This window comes from Castor canadensis, chromosome 17 (genome assembly GCF_047511655.1).
Source record: "Castor canadensis chromosome 17, mCasCan1.hap1v2, whole genome shotgun sequence".
Lineage (NCBI taxonomy): Eukaryota > Metazoa > Chordata > Mammalia > Rodentia > Castoridae > Castor > Castor canadensis.
This window is the reverse complement of record NC_133402.1, coordinates 40,170,284-40,186,595: the sequence shown is the minus strand read 5'-3', so window position 1 is coordinate 40,186,595 and position 16,312 is coordinate 40,170,284. Positions and strand designations below refer to the sequence as shown.

The following is a 16,312-nucleotide window of genomic DNA, read 5'->3' as shown; positions in this document are numbered from 1 at the left end:
AGTTTGTGGACAAGCAGCAACAGCACAAGAGCATTTTGTCCCCAAAGCTTCTAGGCATATGGCCACATTTATCCTTGAAGCCACAGACACGTCTAAGCAGGCATACTCTCACACACCCAGGTTCCTACGTGCACCCAGGAATGGGTAAATGAGAAATTTCCACCATCGTGGTGGACTGCCCATCTCCCTGGACAAAATTAAGGCTCTCTTACTTCCTTTTCTCTTTGCCCTAATCATTAAAACCAACATCAGGAAAGGCCCCAACATGACAGCATTTATAATTTCAATGACATGCAGACAGAAGAGGAGAGCTGCTTGGCACAAATGTGTGAGCTGCAGGTACAATGTTTTCTCTTCTCAAGGCAGTCTGCACATTTCCTCAAGCTCTCCATCAGGGAGACAATGTTGCGGTCCCAGGTCTATGTGCTCCAAGGCAGACCTAGGCCTCTAGCTCCAGTAGAAAATGGGCTCCCTCTCTGCTCCACCTTTGGCCAAGCAGGACTAAGTTGGCTTTCTTTGGGGTCTTGGAAAAGAATGGATGCCACTCTCTTCATGAGCTTAATAAAGCACTTAGATGCTATGCATATATCCCCTTTGATATTGGGCATTTTAAAGCAATTTGGGGTAAGCATCTTCTATACCTGTCTTTATTCTTTCTGAGAACATCAATGAGATCTGAGAAATGCCCATGTATGTCATATGTCATTTGTTCTTCTGTAACCTAGGTTTATAATAAAGACCATTCTATTTGGGGAATGTATATTTGTGTGTGTGTGTGTGTGTGTGTGTGTATGTGTATGTGTGTGTGTGTTTAAAGGAGTTTGGAAGCAGTAAACTAGGGTACATCTTTCCCACGTTAGAGAAGCTGACACATTGGGCAGGTTCCAGATAGCTGAGCCCCTTCTCCTAGGCTTAGATCTCAGCATGGCAGGAGGCAGAACCAAGAACACTGTTATCAGCTCCAGAAGCTCAGGAGCCTACTTCCTCCTTCCAGGTTGGTACTTCTTGGGTTGTGCTATGTTCTGGGTCCTGGCCCCACCTGAGAGCATTGGCTACTGTTCTAGACCCTGAGGAGTTTGGAAAGTCCCACTCCATCGCCATCTCCTGAGGATTCAGCTGTGTCCCTGACATCTTCTGTGGTATATCTCTGTTGGTCCAATACTGCCAATCTATTTTTAATTAAAATGGTTTGACTTTTCAGTGTTTATTCTAGAAAATGTAAAGAAAAAACCCACCTATAATCCTAATGGCTGAGACAAATGAGACAGTATATCTTTAATGCAAAGTTCTCTTTTTTTTTTTTCACTTGCATTGTGCTCAGTAGCTTCTGAGGCTAATACATTCCTATCACCACAATTACTTTAGCAAACCTGGTCCCACATCAGGCAGAGCTAGTCCTAATGTTCATTGAGTTTACATTCCTCCTCCTCCTTCTCATCCTCTTCCTTTCTCTCTCTCTCTCTCTCTCTCTCTCTCTCTCTTGCAGTACAGAGGTTTGAACTCAAGACCTTATACTTGTTAGGCAGGCACTTTACCACTTGCACCATGCCCCCAGCCTTTGTACTTTACTTATTTTTCAGATAGCTCTCCCCCTCCCCCTCCCCCCACCCTTTTTGGCAATTTGAAATCTGAGCCTTGTGCTTTGCCCTGGTCAGTGTGAGATCTTCCTACCTATGCCCTCCCACATAGCTGGGATGACAGACATGTACCACCATGTATAACTTATTTGTTAAGATGGAGGTCTCACTAATTTTTGTTCAGATTGGCCTCAGATGTCAATCTTCCTGAGTAGCTGAGATTACCTTTATGAGCTACTATGCCTGGCCCTCACTATTTCTTTATATACCACCTCTGCTCTGGCTGGTGCATGAAGTAAGGCTTTGAAATCTGTCCTTACTCTGGGAACCTAGTATGCTGCAGATGACTGGGCTAGAGCATGTGGTTGGTGCAATTGCACATTCTTGTCCCTGCTGCACCTCTGGCCCTCAGAGGCATTGCCCACTCCACACCTGCCCCATTCAGAGAGCTCCTCACTGTCCCTAAGGACTTATCCAAAGACACTGAAGAGTCTGGGGAGCCTGTTTGACTCCCCACTCTGGGCCAGAGTCTCTGTATTCTCTATACATAGACAACTTTGACTTACCCATCTCAAGACTAAATTGGCACCTTTATTGGAATGAATCAGTGCCCCCAGAAAGAGTCATTTTTGGATTGTGAGGGATAGCCTCCCCACAGGACTGACCCTGTCCCCCATGCTGGACTGGGCCTGGAATTTATGTCCTGGAATTCATGGCCCTATATCTCTAGCCACTCAAATCAAACCCAAGATGGTCTACGGGCTTGGCCCTCAGTGAGTCAAACTGCGTCCTTCCTTGTGTCTGGGTTTCTTCAAGGCAGTGTTGGAGGGAGCACATGAGTCCGATTTGAGTTGCTCCAAGGCAGCATTGGAGAGAACACTTGGGTCCAGTTCCCTGAGTTGCTCTAAGGCAGTGTTGGGGAGAACATCTGGATGCAGTTTCAGAATTTGGACATTGAGAATGGTGTTCTTTGCAGCTTCCTCAGATACATCATCAGACATTGAATCATCAGCCATGGACCCCGTGATGTCCTTGCTCCTCCTACTCATGGGGTCATCATAGTGCTGGAAGCTGAGGAAAACAAGTGCTGAGAGACCCCTTCAACCATGCCCAGCTGTGTGAGAGAAATGGGGTTCTCTCATTGCTGTAGGTCCCCAGTTAAGCTTGGGCATGGGTCCAGAAGGGACTGTCACCTCCAGGACCAGGCCTGTTACATCTCTCAGCTCCAGCTAGACCCCTCCCTTTTCTGTGACTTTGGTGTACAGTTCACCATCTTGATCACTAGCACTTACTGAGCACCTGCCATACACTTGACCTTGGACGGACCATTTTATGTGGGGGTTATCTGCTCAAAAACCCTATGGGAGAGGAAGGCTGGATTATGCGGCTTTACTTCTCTGTGCCTCAGTTTCCTCATCTGTAAAATGGTGATAGCAACAGGCCCCACTTTGTTTTTGAAGACAAAGTGGGAGAAGGTGTGTATAAAACAGTACCTGGCACATGATAAATGCTCAATAAAGGTTATTGTATTACTTTTTCATTATCCCATTCTGCAAATGAAGAAACTGAGTTTCAGATGTATTAGTTAACTTCCCTGTGCACATAGTAGGAGGTGGCAGCATGGAAATTCAGAAGTGAGCATGGTGGTGCTTCTATCCCAGACACTCAGGAGGGTCACAAGTTAGAAGCCAGCCCTGGCAAAGGAAATGGGGGTGACCCTGTCTAAAACACATAAGAACACAGAGAGAGAGAGAGAGAGAGAGAGAGTGAAAGAGAGAGAGAGAGAGAGACTGGGTTTGTGACTCAGGTGGTAGAGCATTTACCTAGCAAATGTGAGGCCCCAAATTCAATCCCAGTACTGCCAAAACAAAAATAGGATCCAGACCTTCTGGCTCCAGAGCTGTGATTTTCACCACTGCCCTCTTATTCTGCTGCATTATGCTTCCCTTCCTAACAATGGGGCACACCACATTCTTCAAAGCCCCACTCAAATGTCACTTCCTCTGTGTCATTTTCCCCAATTCCTCACATGCAAGTTCTTTCTTCCTTAGACTCTTATAGTCCTTGTACTTCCCACTGTCAGAGTCCACTAGTGATAAGTATTTCCATAATAGTTATCTCTTTCGTCTCCCCATAAACTATGGTTTGTGCAAGCTGGGCATGGTAGCACATGCCTGTAATTCCAGCACTCAGGAGGCAAAAAATGGAGGCTCTCAAGTTCAAGGCAAGGGCTACATAGCAAGACCCTGTCTTAAACAAACAAACCAACATGACTTGCTCAAAGATGGGGACTCTGACGCCCCAGCCCTGGCATAATGCCTCACATAGGTAGTTTCAATAGTGTTAGTTAGAGGAAGAGAGGGAAGGGAATAGAGTGGTGGAGAGAAGAAGAAAGCCAGAGGCAGTGACCTCTGAGGTACAGAGAAGAGAGCAAGGTAGAACCCCAGGCAAACTTCTGCCTCTCACTGGCACTCAGGGAGATGATGATGGGTTCCTGTTGGTTCAAATTTCAGAAGGGATAATTTTGCAAAGTACTCTCCACAGGGGTGCTAGGTGGAGCCCACTTCCCAAATGGAGTTCTTGGTTGCAGAGGCTAAGAAGCCAAGGTCATTAATCAAGCCTGGGCTCTCTATGGGGAAATAGGAGTCCAGTCAGGAAAGGGGACACTCTGAGAGTCCATTCCTGGAAGGAGAGAAGGGCAGGGCATCTCTGGAGAGCTCCTGGAGGGTATCCCCTAGGGCAGCACCCTAGCCCAGATACACAGATGGGGCAAGGAAGGGAGGATCTGGCCCATACTGGGTCAGAAGAGCCAGGCAGTGTGGGAGCAGACAGAGCCTGGGCTGGACTCAGGTGAGTGGCCACATCCAGAATTGCTGGGGAAACCACCTTGGACACAGACTGGCCCTCAAGTCACAGGCCCTTCTGTCACAGGAGTAGACAATGCCTGACATACTCTCAATGCCAAGGGCTTGAGATAAGGGGGTTTGCAAACCTACCTTGACTTTGAGAAGTGCTCCAGGCTGTCCAAGAGGGGCTGATCTTGTGTTTCTGGCAGCATGGAGGAGAAGTACAAGGATACCATGGAGGTGATGCAGCAGAGAAAAATGGGCAGGAGGGATGGGATCTGTTTGGTGATTGTCAGGGATGAGATGGCTCCAGCTGACCAGGCCACAAACAATAGCCCCAGACCCGTAGCCCTGAAAGTGGAGGTTGACAGCTTGTCTGGAAGGTTTCTTGGTCCTGGAAGCCCAAGGTGGAGAAGCTACCTAAAACTTCACACCCTTTGTTCTCCACCCTGTCCCACCTCATTGTGTAATTTGGAGAATCATCAGGAGCAGGATGGGTAAGAATGGCACAGCCTTGTGTGGTTGTGCAGAGAGAGGATACAGCCAGTAATGATGGGTAGCTGCCATCACCAAGGGTTCCTGTGGGGAAGGGGCTGAGCCTTAGGGTAGCCCAAACTCATTATAGGCAGTGGGTACAAGGCAGGAACTAGAGTCAGACCACCTCCAAATCTTAGCTCTGCCATTTGCTATGTTTGACTTTGAACAAATGCCTTCATGTCTTTGATTTCCTTGTCTGAAATAGGGTTAGTGATGCAATCCAGCTTAGCACAGGGTGACAGATTGTCACCAGGTGAATGTTCAACTTAGCAGCTACATTTATCTTGTCATTTTCCTGTTCCCTGATAGTCCCCTCACCCACCAGACCCCACACCTGAGGACAGTGGGGAGGAGTTCAGCAGTGTAGATGAAGAACACAGTGACAGTGGCAGCCAAGCTAAACTCTCCGAACACAAGCACCAAGATGATCGCAGACTTCATCTCTGGGTGAAGACAGTATGGCCCCTCAGTCTGGGGCCATCTTCCCCTAAGGGCCCAGCATCTTTCCCTGAGTCTCTTACCAAAGACCTCTGAACTGACCCCAGTCAGCTAGTCAGTAGATTCAGACTTTCAGTCAGAAGAGGGTTAGTCTGTGGAAGCCCAGCCAGGAAGTTAGTACAACTGCAGTGGGAGAGTTGGATGGGGGTTAGGGGAAGCCCCCACTGGGACCCAAATGCCTTTTAGGACACTGCCCACCATGCTGGGCAAAGCCCTCCCATCTCTGCTTACAGGGCTCTCTCTGTTCCATGTCCTCACCCAGGTGCAGCCTCCTCTACCCCACCCTATTCCCCGTTGGTCATCACTGGCACCAGGCTCCCTGCTCAGGTCTCCAGCCTGGGTGCTACAAGGTGGACTGGCCAGGGAGTATTTTGGTCCTAAACTGGCTGGGATTGGTCCTAAACACTCCAGGGTGCCTTTGGGCAGCTAGATAGGGTCACCCAGGGAGAAATAAGAGATTTGGAATCTAGGGGACCAGTTCACAGTGGGGACAGCTAAGCTGGAGCCCCTGCTCACTGCCTGCTGAGCTTTGCAGCTCCTCACCTATTAGCCCCAGCCTCACTCCCATCTCTGCTCCCACCTTCTGTTGGCTCTGGGATGAAACTGAGATGGAATGTTTTTTGTCTATTGGGGATTTTTCTTCCTAGTTTATTAATTATTTAATACTTAAGTATTCCTGCTTTAAATATTTCTGCTTTTGTTTTAACTAGTCAACATCTGCCACCATCTGGGAGAGGAAGTATCTGAATGGGAACACACACAATTCCAGCCCCCAAAGGAAGGAAGAGAGTCCTTTGGGGCAGACTCTGAATGCAGCCTCCTCTGCCAAAGACCTGATTGTTGCGGGGGTCTTTTGTGGTAATTCTAAGCAGGTGTATATTGACAGGACAGCCCTGTGCACCCCACCCTATGGCCTGAGTCATATTCATTGTCTAGGACTCTTTGAAATGTTGGAAATATTGCTAGCATTGAACCTCAGGAGCCAGGCAGTGAACTCCTGGGAAGGAGAGACCACCCTGCAAGAACTGTTCCTGAAGGTCCTGCTCAATGTCACACCCAGTTTTCAGTGAGCAGATTTTTCCTGAAGTCACAGATAAAAACAGCTGTTCCCAATCAGAGGGGCTACAGCTAGGAGCCAGGGCCTGGCTGTCATCTGTAGTCATTTAGTCACTAGATCAGTTTCTGATGTGGATTGGAATCAGGTGGCAGAAGGTTCTGTCCTCCCACACAAGGATGATTGCTCTGGACAACACACCCTCCTCTTTCAGGCCTGTCTTGGGATCCCTACTCAACACCTGTCCCAGATGGTCTGGGGTAGGCAGGCTGTGCACACAGGAGGACAACTCCTATGGGCCTAATTGGATTGCCAGGGCAGGAGGCACTGGGAAGGGTTTGAAGAAGCAGGAAGTCTGGAGGCAGCCCATTGGGTAGAGTGGCTGTACCTTGTGGGAGGAAAAGAAGAAACAAGTACATGATGGTGGCTTGGACAAGAGTCACAGCCAGGCTCCACTTCCTCCCAATCTGCTCAAGGAGAAAGATGCAGCACAGCCGGGCAGGCACCTCCATGAGGCCAGGGACTGCCTGACTAAATTGAATGCTCACTCCTCCAAATTCTGTCATCTTGAGGCTCAGGGTAACATAGCTGTAACTGACGGTAAACCTGGAACAGAGAGAGAGAGAGAGAGAGAGAGAGAAGAGAATAAGGACAGAGGTGAAGAAAAAGAGGGGCGGGGTAGGAATGGAAGAGAAAAATAAACACAGAGACCTGGAAGACCTGGCCCTAGGCCTTACTTCTCTTGCAGCCTGATCATCCCATCCCCCATGCCCTCCCCAGAGTTTGTGGCCTGCCTACCAGCCCTGGATACTCACCACACACAGCCCATCACCAGTGTTGCCTTGTAGAGGTGCCTATTACTATAGAAGTCCAGGACGGAGGCTTTAGTCACCTTCTTTCCAGGTAGCTGCAGCTACAGGATAAGCAGGACCAACCAGAGGCAGGGCCTCACCCCCAGCTTACTCCCCACCCACACTGGACCTGCAAGGCCTGGCTTGCCCTCTCCTCCCCCAGTGCCAGCTGGTCTCTGGCCTTGGTCCAGAATGGCTTAATTTTGCTATCATTCTCCTCAAGTAGGGACTGGGGATGTCAAGTTTCTACTGAAAGGAGGAGAAAAGAGGCCTTCCCACAACCCTGGCCCCACTCCTGGCTGGAAGCCTCTTACCTCATTCAGCAGTCTTGAAGGAATGGTGGTCTTGTTCACACCAGCTGCATAGCACAGCACCTGTTTGGCTTCTTCCACCTTCCCTTTTGTCATCAGCCACCGTGGGGACTCTGGGAGAATCCTGTGTGGCCCACCTCTCTCTTATCTCATCATTCCAGGATGTCCCAGAGACCCAAGTTGACCCATCCCAGTCCACCCTGTAGCCATCCTGCATGAAGTGACTTAGAAGACTCAAAGGCCACCACCATCTTCAAGTTGCCCTCTGCCCCTCCAAGTCAGGCCTTCCCATGTCTAAGCCACACACAGTTCCCACTGCTTCTCAGTGACTCCTGGCTACTTGCTGCCTCTGCCCTGTGGCCACCTTTATCCACAGTCATCAATAAGGGTGCTTTTCTTTCTTAACTCAGAGATATCTCTGATGCCCAAGGTGCGTCCTTTATCCCCACATCCTCTATGAGAGTCCTCCTGCTTATAATTAAGGTTCTTCCCGTTCCTCTCTGTCACATACACAGTGTGGAGAGTGAGCCTAAGTCTCACCCCAGAGTCTATCACCCTGCCTGGGTGAACAGAGGGGTGAGTGAAGCTTTCACTCTGTCCTATTTTTCCCCCTACCACATCCAATTGCCTTGACCTCAGAACAACTTTACCTCTTAGTTTTCCCCAATCCTTTCAGGCTGTCAAAATCCACACAGATTACCAGTTAAAGCACTTATTAAGTGCCAGGAATTGTGCTTGGCACCCTTGTATGAAGCATCTTGTTTATTCCTCACCAAGCCCCAGTCTGAACATGACAATCCCATTTTATTCCCAACCTCAGGGAATAAATGTTTGGCCAAGGTCACAGAGGCCGAACTAGTATAACCTGGTCCCTTGCCAAGGCACTGTCTACAAAGCTAGGTACCATCCCCTGCCGATTTCTCACACCACCACTCCCTCCCCAACCTGGGTATCCAGCACACTAGAGACAACTTCATCTCCTCAGCCCTGCTCCCATCCTCTCCACCATGGTCTAGCAATCAGCCATCCTTTTCCACTCTGAGGCTGTAGAACTCTCCTAAAGAAAGTCATCAAACTGAGACATCTTCAAAAGAGAGGAGACTGACCATGTGCCCATTAAAAACAGGAATAGTTGGGGGCATGGCTTAAGTGGTAGAGTGCCTGCCTAGCAAGCACGAGGCTGAGTGCAAACCCCAGAACGACCACCAGAGAGAGAGAGAGAGAGAGACAGAGAGACAGAGAGAGACGAACTGTCAAGAGGATAGCGGGCGAGATATACCAAGTGCACCACAGCTCAAAAGTGCACGGAGTACTTCTGAGTCAGCAGGTGCTATGGTCTGGGTAGTTGTGTGCCCCAACTTTTTTTGTGTGTGTGTGCAACTCAGGCCTTCATGCTTGCAAAGCAGGCACTCAACCACTTGAGCCATAACTCCAGCCCATTTTGCCCTGGTTATTTTGGAGATGGAGTCTTGTGAACTCTTTCCCCAGGTTGGCCTTGAAACTTGATCTTCTTCATCTCAGCCTCCCAAGTAGCTAGGATTACAGGAATGAGCCACCAGCACTGGGCTCACAATCACATTTTGAAACCTTTCTCAGTGCAATAGTAAGTATTAAGAGATGGGGCTTTTAGGAGATAACAAGGCTATAAGGGCAGAGCCCTCATGAACGGGATTAGTGGCCTTATAGAAGAGGTTCAAGGGATCTCATGGTCCCTTCTGATATGTGAAAACACAAAAGTTGTCACCTATGAGAAACATGCCCTGGCCAGACACAAAATCCACTTGGGCCTTGATCTTGGGCTTGCCAGCTCTAGAACTGTAAGCAATGTTTCCTTTTCATAAATTAACCAGTCTAAGGTTTTTTGTTATAGCAGCCAGAACAGACTAAGATAGCAGGCAAAACTCGTGCCACACAGTATTCTTTAGGAGATATGGGAGACTGTCCTAGTCCCAGAGGAGCATGGACACTAGTTCTTTCAGATGGGACTGCTCCATTCTCTCTATAGTTTGCACTGACAGCATAAGGAAGGCTGAGAAAGTAAATACAGCAGAGGCAGGAGCTGAGGTCAGACCTGGGGGACTGCCAGGAAGTTCTCCAGATGATAGCAAGAATGCCAGCCCCCAGGCTCACAGGGAAGCACAACAGCCAGAGCCAGTGAATGAACCTGACTTTGGGATCCTTGGGAATGGATGCCCTACAGTAGTGGTCCTCACTGGGGAACTTGTTAGAGATGCAGATTCTTTGGTCAGAGGTGTGGCTCAAGCGGCAAAGTGCCTACTTTGCAAACAAGAAGTCCTGAGTTCAAACCCCAGTCCCACCAAAAAAATGCACCTTATCAGGTGTCACTCAACCCTGCCGATGCAGAAACTAGGGGTGAGGTCCGGTCATGTGTGTGCATGGGGGCGGGGTGTGATCCTGGGGACTGAATCCGGGGTCTCGCTTATGCTAAGCAAGTGCTCTACTACTGAGATATACCTCCAACTCCTTTTCTTAATTTTTTTTAGACAAGGCCTAACTATGTAGCCCAGGATGGCCTGGAACTTACAATTTTCCTGCCTTGGTCTCCTACTTGCCTGGCAGTAACAGTGTTTAACAAGCCCTGTGTGATTTTGATGCTTATACAAATTAAGGACCATTCCCTTACAGGGTGCCAGGCATGCACCACCTCCTCACAGTTTCCTGATACCTTTTTAGTATCTAAGAATGAAGGACAGCCAAAGATCACTGGGATACTGAAGAAAACCTCCCAGATTTAGAAGAATTCAAAATAATTAGAAAGAGTGGCCTAGGAGGCCACAGAGAATGCTGAGAACAAGAGGAAAAGAGAAAACAAAATTCTGATTTGTGTTCTCAAGAACATTTGAGAATGTTTTGCAGTTTTATATTCACAAAAATCCAAATGCTTATTTATTTTATTGGTAGTGCTGGGGTTTGAACTCAGGGCCTCACGCTTGCTAGACAGGCCCTCTACCACTTGAGCCACTTCACCAGCATCCCCCACTCTCAAATGCTCTTGAAAAAAAGGAAACCAGTGAATTGGAACAGCCATGTGTCAGAACATTAAGTCAATCTTTCTGTCCTGGAATTTCAGCTGATGTCTCAAAGCCTGAGACAATGGATGAAAACCTCACATTCTAAGGATAGGTGTGACCACATCAAAGACAGGACTTTGTAGAAAAATAGTAACACAGCCCATTGGCCACTACCTGTCCCCTATGCAGGCTGGAACCTCCAGCTCATGAAAGTGAAAGAGTCTTGAATGCCCTCTCCACCCACTTTGCTCTCATGTACTTCAGCTGAGTGAACTCTTTAGCTATGAAGACTGCCTTCCCAAAAGGGAGTCCCCTCCCACTCTCTTACTGGAGTTTGCTGACTCAGAACCCTGAAGCCTTGCCCTGGTGCCCTACACACTAAGCGAGCTCGCTGAAGGGCTAAAATGTGTCTCCTGAGGATTGAAGGCTACCCAGCCCTAAAGAAGGGCATCCCTTCCTCATCTGACTACTATGAAGGTTGCCAGCTGGTGGGAGTAGCCCTGACAGGGCAGAGATGAGGACCCTGCTATCTTGAAGAACTCCATATGCTAGGGGGAGAAGACCCCTACACTTGCTTTTTTTTTTTTTTTATGATACTGGGGTTTGAATTCAGGGCCTCCACTTGCTAGGCAGGCACTCTACCACTTGAGCCACTCCACCAGCATAAAGCTCATTGTTTTGTTTTGTTTTGTTGATGGGGCTGGGGTTTGAACTCAGGACCTCATGCTTGCAAGGCTGGTGCTCTACCACTTGAGCCACTCCGCAGCCTTGGAGACCCCTATACAAAGAACGTGTGGGGTGAACTACTAGGGTAAGGAGCTAGGGGGGTGTCACAAAGAATGCAGAAGTCATTAGGAAACTCTAATGCTCAGAAGATCCACAAATGGGCCCTGAGAGCACTCCAGAGGACACATACAGATCAAAATGGCCTGGTCTTTTCTCTGATGCCTCCATCCACTGCTAGAACCTGGAGAGTTAAAGCAAGGAGACAGGAGGAAGAAGAATGGGCACAGCAAACCTCTTCCCCTTAGACCACTAGCCTGAGCTCAGGACAAGCCCCAAACTGTGGATTTGATAGAAGGCTGAAGTTTCAAATCGGAGTGATGTGGATCTTCTCAATGCCTGAAAGCAAATCTTTTTTTTTTTTTTTGTAGTACTGGTTCAAACTCATGACCTACATCTTGAGCCACTCCACCAGCCCTTTTTTCTGATAGGTTTTTTGAGAAAAGGTCTCATGAACTATTTGCCCTGGCTGGCTTCAATCTTGATCCTCCTGATCTCTGTCTCCTGAGTAGATAGGACTATAGGCGTGAGCCACTAGCAGTGCCTGGCTCATGAAAGCAAGTCTTAGTGATCAAAATGAGACTTATTCTTACAACTAAGAGTGACTGGAACCTACCCAAACATTGTCAAGTGTCAAGGAAGAAGCAGCTGATACGACTTGCCCAGAGGCACCTCAGTGAGCTCAACCTAGTCAATGAGGTTCTACTCCAAGTAATGCAGAGCCCACAGCATCATATGTCAGAAGGAAGAGCTAAAAATGTTCAGAGTGAGGGCTCTGGAAAAGGAACAAGAGGCTGGGCAAGAGGAAATCAGGGAAACCTTTTGGTTTTCAATCATATGTACCTATCACATTAATAACATTCAAAAAATGATTTAAAGTGAAGTCATGCACGAACTTCTTTCAGTTACATGACTAAGACATGTCACCTTACATGAGGGTCCCAATTCACTAGGCATCTCAAGGATTGTCAAAGTTGGTCTGTAACTTCTGCAGAACTGGTAAAGTCCCCAAGCCACCTATGTGCTCTAACCCCACCTCTTATGGTCTATCCTGTGTACAGTGCAGGTGTTAAAACTCAGAAGCTTTTGGAGCCAGACAGACTGAGTTAAAATCCCAGGTCCCCCACTTTTTACCCATGTGGCCTTAGACAAGTTATTTCTACTCTCTGAGACCTCAGTTCTCCCCCTCACATCCATCTGTTAGGGTTGTAAGGGTTAAATGTGATGATGTCAAGATTAAATATGACCATTTCCTCATGCCAGGCAGCTGCCTAGCCCTTGAGTGAGTTATTTCAACTCCCTTTCTCTCACTTCTCTCTGCCACTCTGCTTCCCATTGCCCACTATGAACACTGCCATGGTATTCCTGCCCCTCTTTCCTTACTCTTCCAAGCTTTACTCCATCATTTGCACCTTCATAGCTTCACTCTCTCAGGTTCCTGTCTGTGCCTCCCTACAATCAAAACATCAGACACCTTGCCTGGTTCTGCCTCAGCTGCCCATACTAGCCACCACTGTCTCCTTTCCTCAGAAGAGTTATTTCCTAGATGACTCCATTTCTGCAGCTCCTACTCATACTTCAAGCCCTGCCTCTCCCCTAAAGCCACATCAAGAAGGTCATCAAAACCAGCTCAGCCTTCCTCAGCCTCAATTCTTCTTGTCAACCCTGACACTCCATTGCCGAACTCTTGCCTTTCAACACTCTTCTTCCCAGTCTTTGACACCTCTTTGAAGGGGTGAACTCTGGGGTTCTGGATGCTCTGCTCTTGGCTCCTTCTCATCTTATCCACTTGTACCTTCTCCCAGGTAACCCCACCCATTTCCATAGCAATCCATTTCCACCCATCAGACCCGTCTGTGCACACCCTGCATTTGCGTGCTCACCAGATATAAGAGATGAGGGGGAACACAGGTGCCCCGCCCACCAGAAACAGCAGCCGCCAGTGGGGAAGGCTGTAGGAGAGTGCCAGCAGGAACATGACCCCCACGGCGATAAAGCAGTGCTCCAGGATGATGGCATGGGCCCGGTGCTCAGCCACTAGCCACTCAGTGGCTGTGCAAAGGCCAAAAGGACAAAACCAAGGTCAGTGCAAGATCTCTAGGCTGCCCTTGCACCCATCCTTCTGACATGCCCTGCCGTGACATGCCCTCCTGATCTGTACTAGGTCTGAGATATCTCTCAGAACCAGACAAAGTACCTCTGTGCTCCCAAGGTGCACCCCTGTCCTTGCCTGGCCTCCCAATCACATATCTAGCCATCCATTCCATCTTGCCCTCTCACCTGACCTTTTCTCGCAGAGAAGGCCTGTTCTAGGCACCATACCCACATGTGGGCTGACACGCCAAGGAATCACTGTCCTTGTCTTTGAGTGCATTTGTGTTTGGATCCTAGGCCTAATGCTCTGTGGAGGACCAGTTCCCTCAGGCTAGGCTCTGGCAGTCTCCCAATGAGAATTGGCCTTCTGCCTCCTGAGCACACCAGGGACTTCAGGTATAAGATTCAGTGTATATGCACTGGGGGCTTTAGCTTCTTCCTGCTGTATGACCCAGCACAAGTTGGTTAACGTCTCTGAGGCTCAAATATCCTCCTCTGCTAAAGGAATAATAGAAGAGTGCCTTCTGAATAGAGTGTCATCAGGGAGAAATGAGCCAATGCATATAGTAGCTCCCTTGACCCTTAACAACTCAGAAAATATAAGCCATGTAGGGGCACACAAAGAGCATGTGGGGGCATTATGAGGTGCGGGGTACTGCATGGAGGGTGAGGTGTGGAAGGGCACTCTGATAACTGATTCTCTGGCATCTCCAGGCAGCTAAGAGAGGGACCCATTCCCCTCGTACCTTCTCTGGTTGGGCCCTGTGTCCTGCTGGCTTCCAATATGTTTGTGCCATCTCATTTTGCCTGGGGCAACCCTGCCCAGCAGCCGCCACCCCGACTTCCTGCTCTGTGTCCCTCCTCCCATCCCACCTGCCCTTGAGACCCAGTCTCACCTAAAGACAAGCTGCCAATGATGTAGCCTACCACCGCCTGGGAGACAACAAAGCGGAAGAACAGGTACTGGTGAAAGCTGTTCACGAAGGCTGTTCCAAAGCCGAAGATGGCCAGGCCAAGCAGCGACAGTAGGATAGTAGGATAGCGGCCCAGCCTATGTGTGTTGAGGGGAGACTGCACCAAGTGTCAGACCTCCTGGCCAGCCCCAACCCAATGCCCTGAGCCCCAACCCATGCCCTGAGCAGCCCCAGGGCCCTGGAGCATCCCTACCTTTGCCACCCCCAGCTTGAGCTTCTTCAACACAGAATACCCTCAAGAAGGAGGCAGGGTGCCCCAGGGACCAGTGGGAACTCCAGGAAACTCACTTGTCACATATGAACCCGAAGATGAGAGACCCTGTCAGGAGGCCCGCCATGAATATGGCCTGCACAATTTCCTTGTTTGGTTCCTTGCCACACACTAGATCAAACTGGGGGTTAGACAAAAGGATTGGCCACAGACCTTCACCCAGAGCCAGCCTTTTGGGTCTAGAGAATGAGCCTGGTCTGAGTGGGACCCTTAGGCAGAAAGCATCTGGGAAATGTGCAGGTCACTGTGTGCAGGGTGCCTTACTTCTGTCCTGCACCCAGAAGACCCTGGAGGTATAGGCCTGGAGAGAGGGACCAGGGGCACAGGCCAAGAAGGGAGATGAGTGGGGAGGTAACTGAGCACAGGCATGAAAGTAGGCTCTGGGCTCAATCTGGGCACATCTGTACAGGTCTGAACTGGAAAGGGCCCAGGTCTCACAGATTGTGAAACCCTGTGAGAAACATCTGTTGGAAGGTCTTTTCTCATCCCAAGCTTCTGTGAGTTTAGGGGGAAGAGCCACAACCTCAGAAGCAATTCTCTGGAGAGATAACAAATCTGCCATCCATTCCCCGTGTCTTCCCCAAGTACACTTGAACGTCCAGGCTAAGACAGGCAGGGCCAGGGGTGGGCGGCAGGAATCCTAATTTTGTTTCCTGGCCTGCTTCTGCAGGGTGACCTCAGGCCAATTGCTGCCTCCTGGCTATGTCTGTGTTTGCAGGGCTTAGCTAGAGACAACCCAGGACAAAACACACCTCATTGATCAGTGATCTCATCTTGGAGTTAGGATAGATCCACCCATGTTGGCATGTGTCTGTATAGTTGAGGCCAAATTGGATGATAGAATCCAGATCCCAGTTCACAGGCAAGTACATGAGGCAAGTGAGGAAACTGCCATTGGGTGCTCGGGGCAGGGTCAGATTCAGCTGCTCAGCCTCTGAGAGGTTGGGGCCCACTGCCAGGATCCAGCTGGTGTTGCAATAGGGCATCTGTTCTACCAACGTGAAGTGATCGACAAACATGAAGAAGGCTGCCAGGATGTTGGGGATGAAGGTGAGGGCCACCAGCCTCTGCTGGAATGTCCCAAAATCCCCCACTGCATGCAGGACTTTGGCAAACTTGTCATCCTGCTTGTCTTCTACAGCCCTCAATCTGCGTAACAACATCTCCAAGGACCAGGACGGGGAAGTCACTGAGGTCTCATGCCAGTTTGAGTTCTTGGAAACAGGGGATCTGAGCTCTGCCTTGGAATTCTTCTCTCCTTCCATCTGTTCAAAGAAAGGATGCAGCTGAGTGTCTTGACACCACTTTCCAGACATCGGATACCATAGCCACTTGACCAGGAATAACTTCTACCTTGAAGCACTGTGGAGTCCATGATTTCCTCATTTCCTTCTCATGTTTCTTAGTTCACATAACTTGCCCCTCCTTGGCTCAACCATCCCTGATTTTTTAATATAATGAAGATTTTTAATGTTTTAAAAAAT

The 16,312-nt window shown here is 49.0% G+C and overlaps 1 protein-coding gene and 1 pseudogene across 1 annotated transcript; both read right to left on the bottom strand.

The window, feature by feature from the left end:
* Window positions 1–1,293: 1,293 nt before the first annotated feature.
* LOC141418688 (small nucleolar RNA SNORA66) lies at window positions 1,294–1,419 on the bottom strand (annotated as a pseudogene).
* Window positions 1,420–1,809: 390 nt separating this feature from the next.
* Window positions 1,810–16,093, bottom strand: Slc22a14 (solute carrier family 22 member 14). Its single transcript, XM_074059174.1, is given in 11 exon segments — window positions 1,810–2,648; window positions 4,574–4,774; window positions 5,295–5,424; window positions 5,427–5,447; window positions 6,901–7,118; window positions 7,328–7,425; window positions 7,678–7,798; window positions 13,373–13,541; window positions 14,480–14,634; window positions 14,846–14,949; window positions 15,581–16,093. Coding segments are annotated over 11 exon segments (2,031 nt in total). The 3' UTR covers window positions 1,810–2,347.
* Window positions 16,094–16,312: the final 219 nt, after the last annotated feature.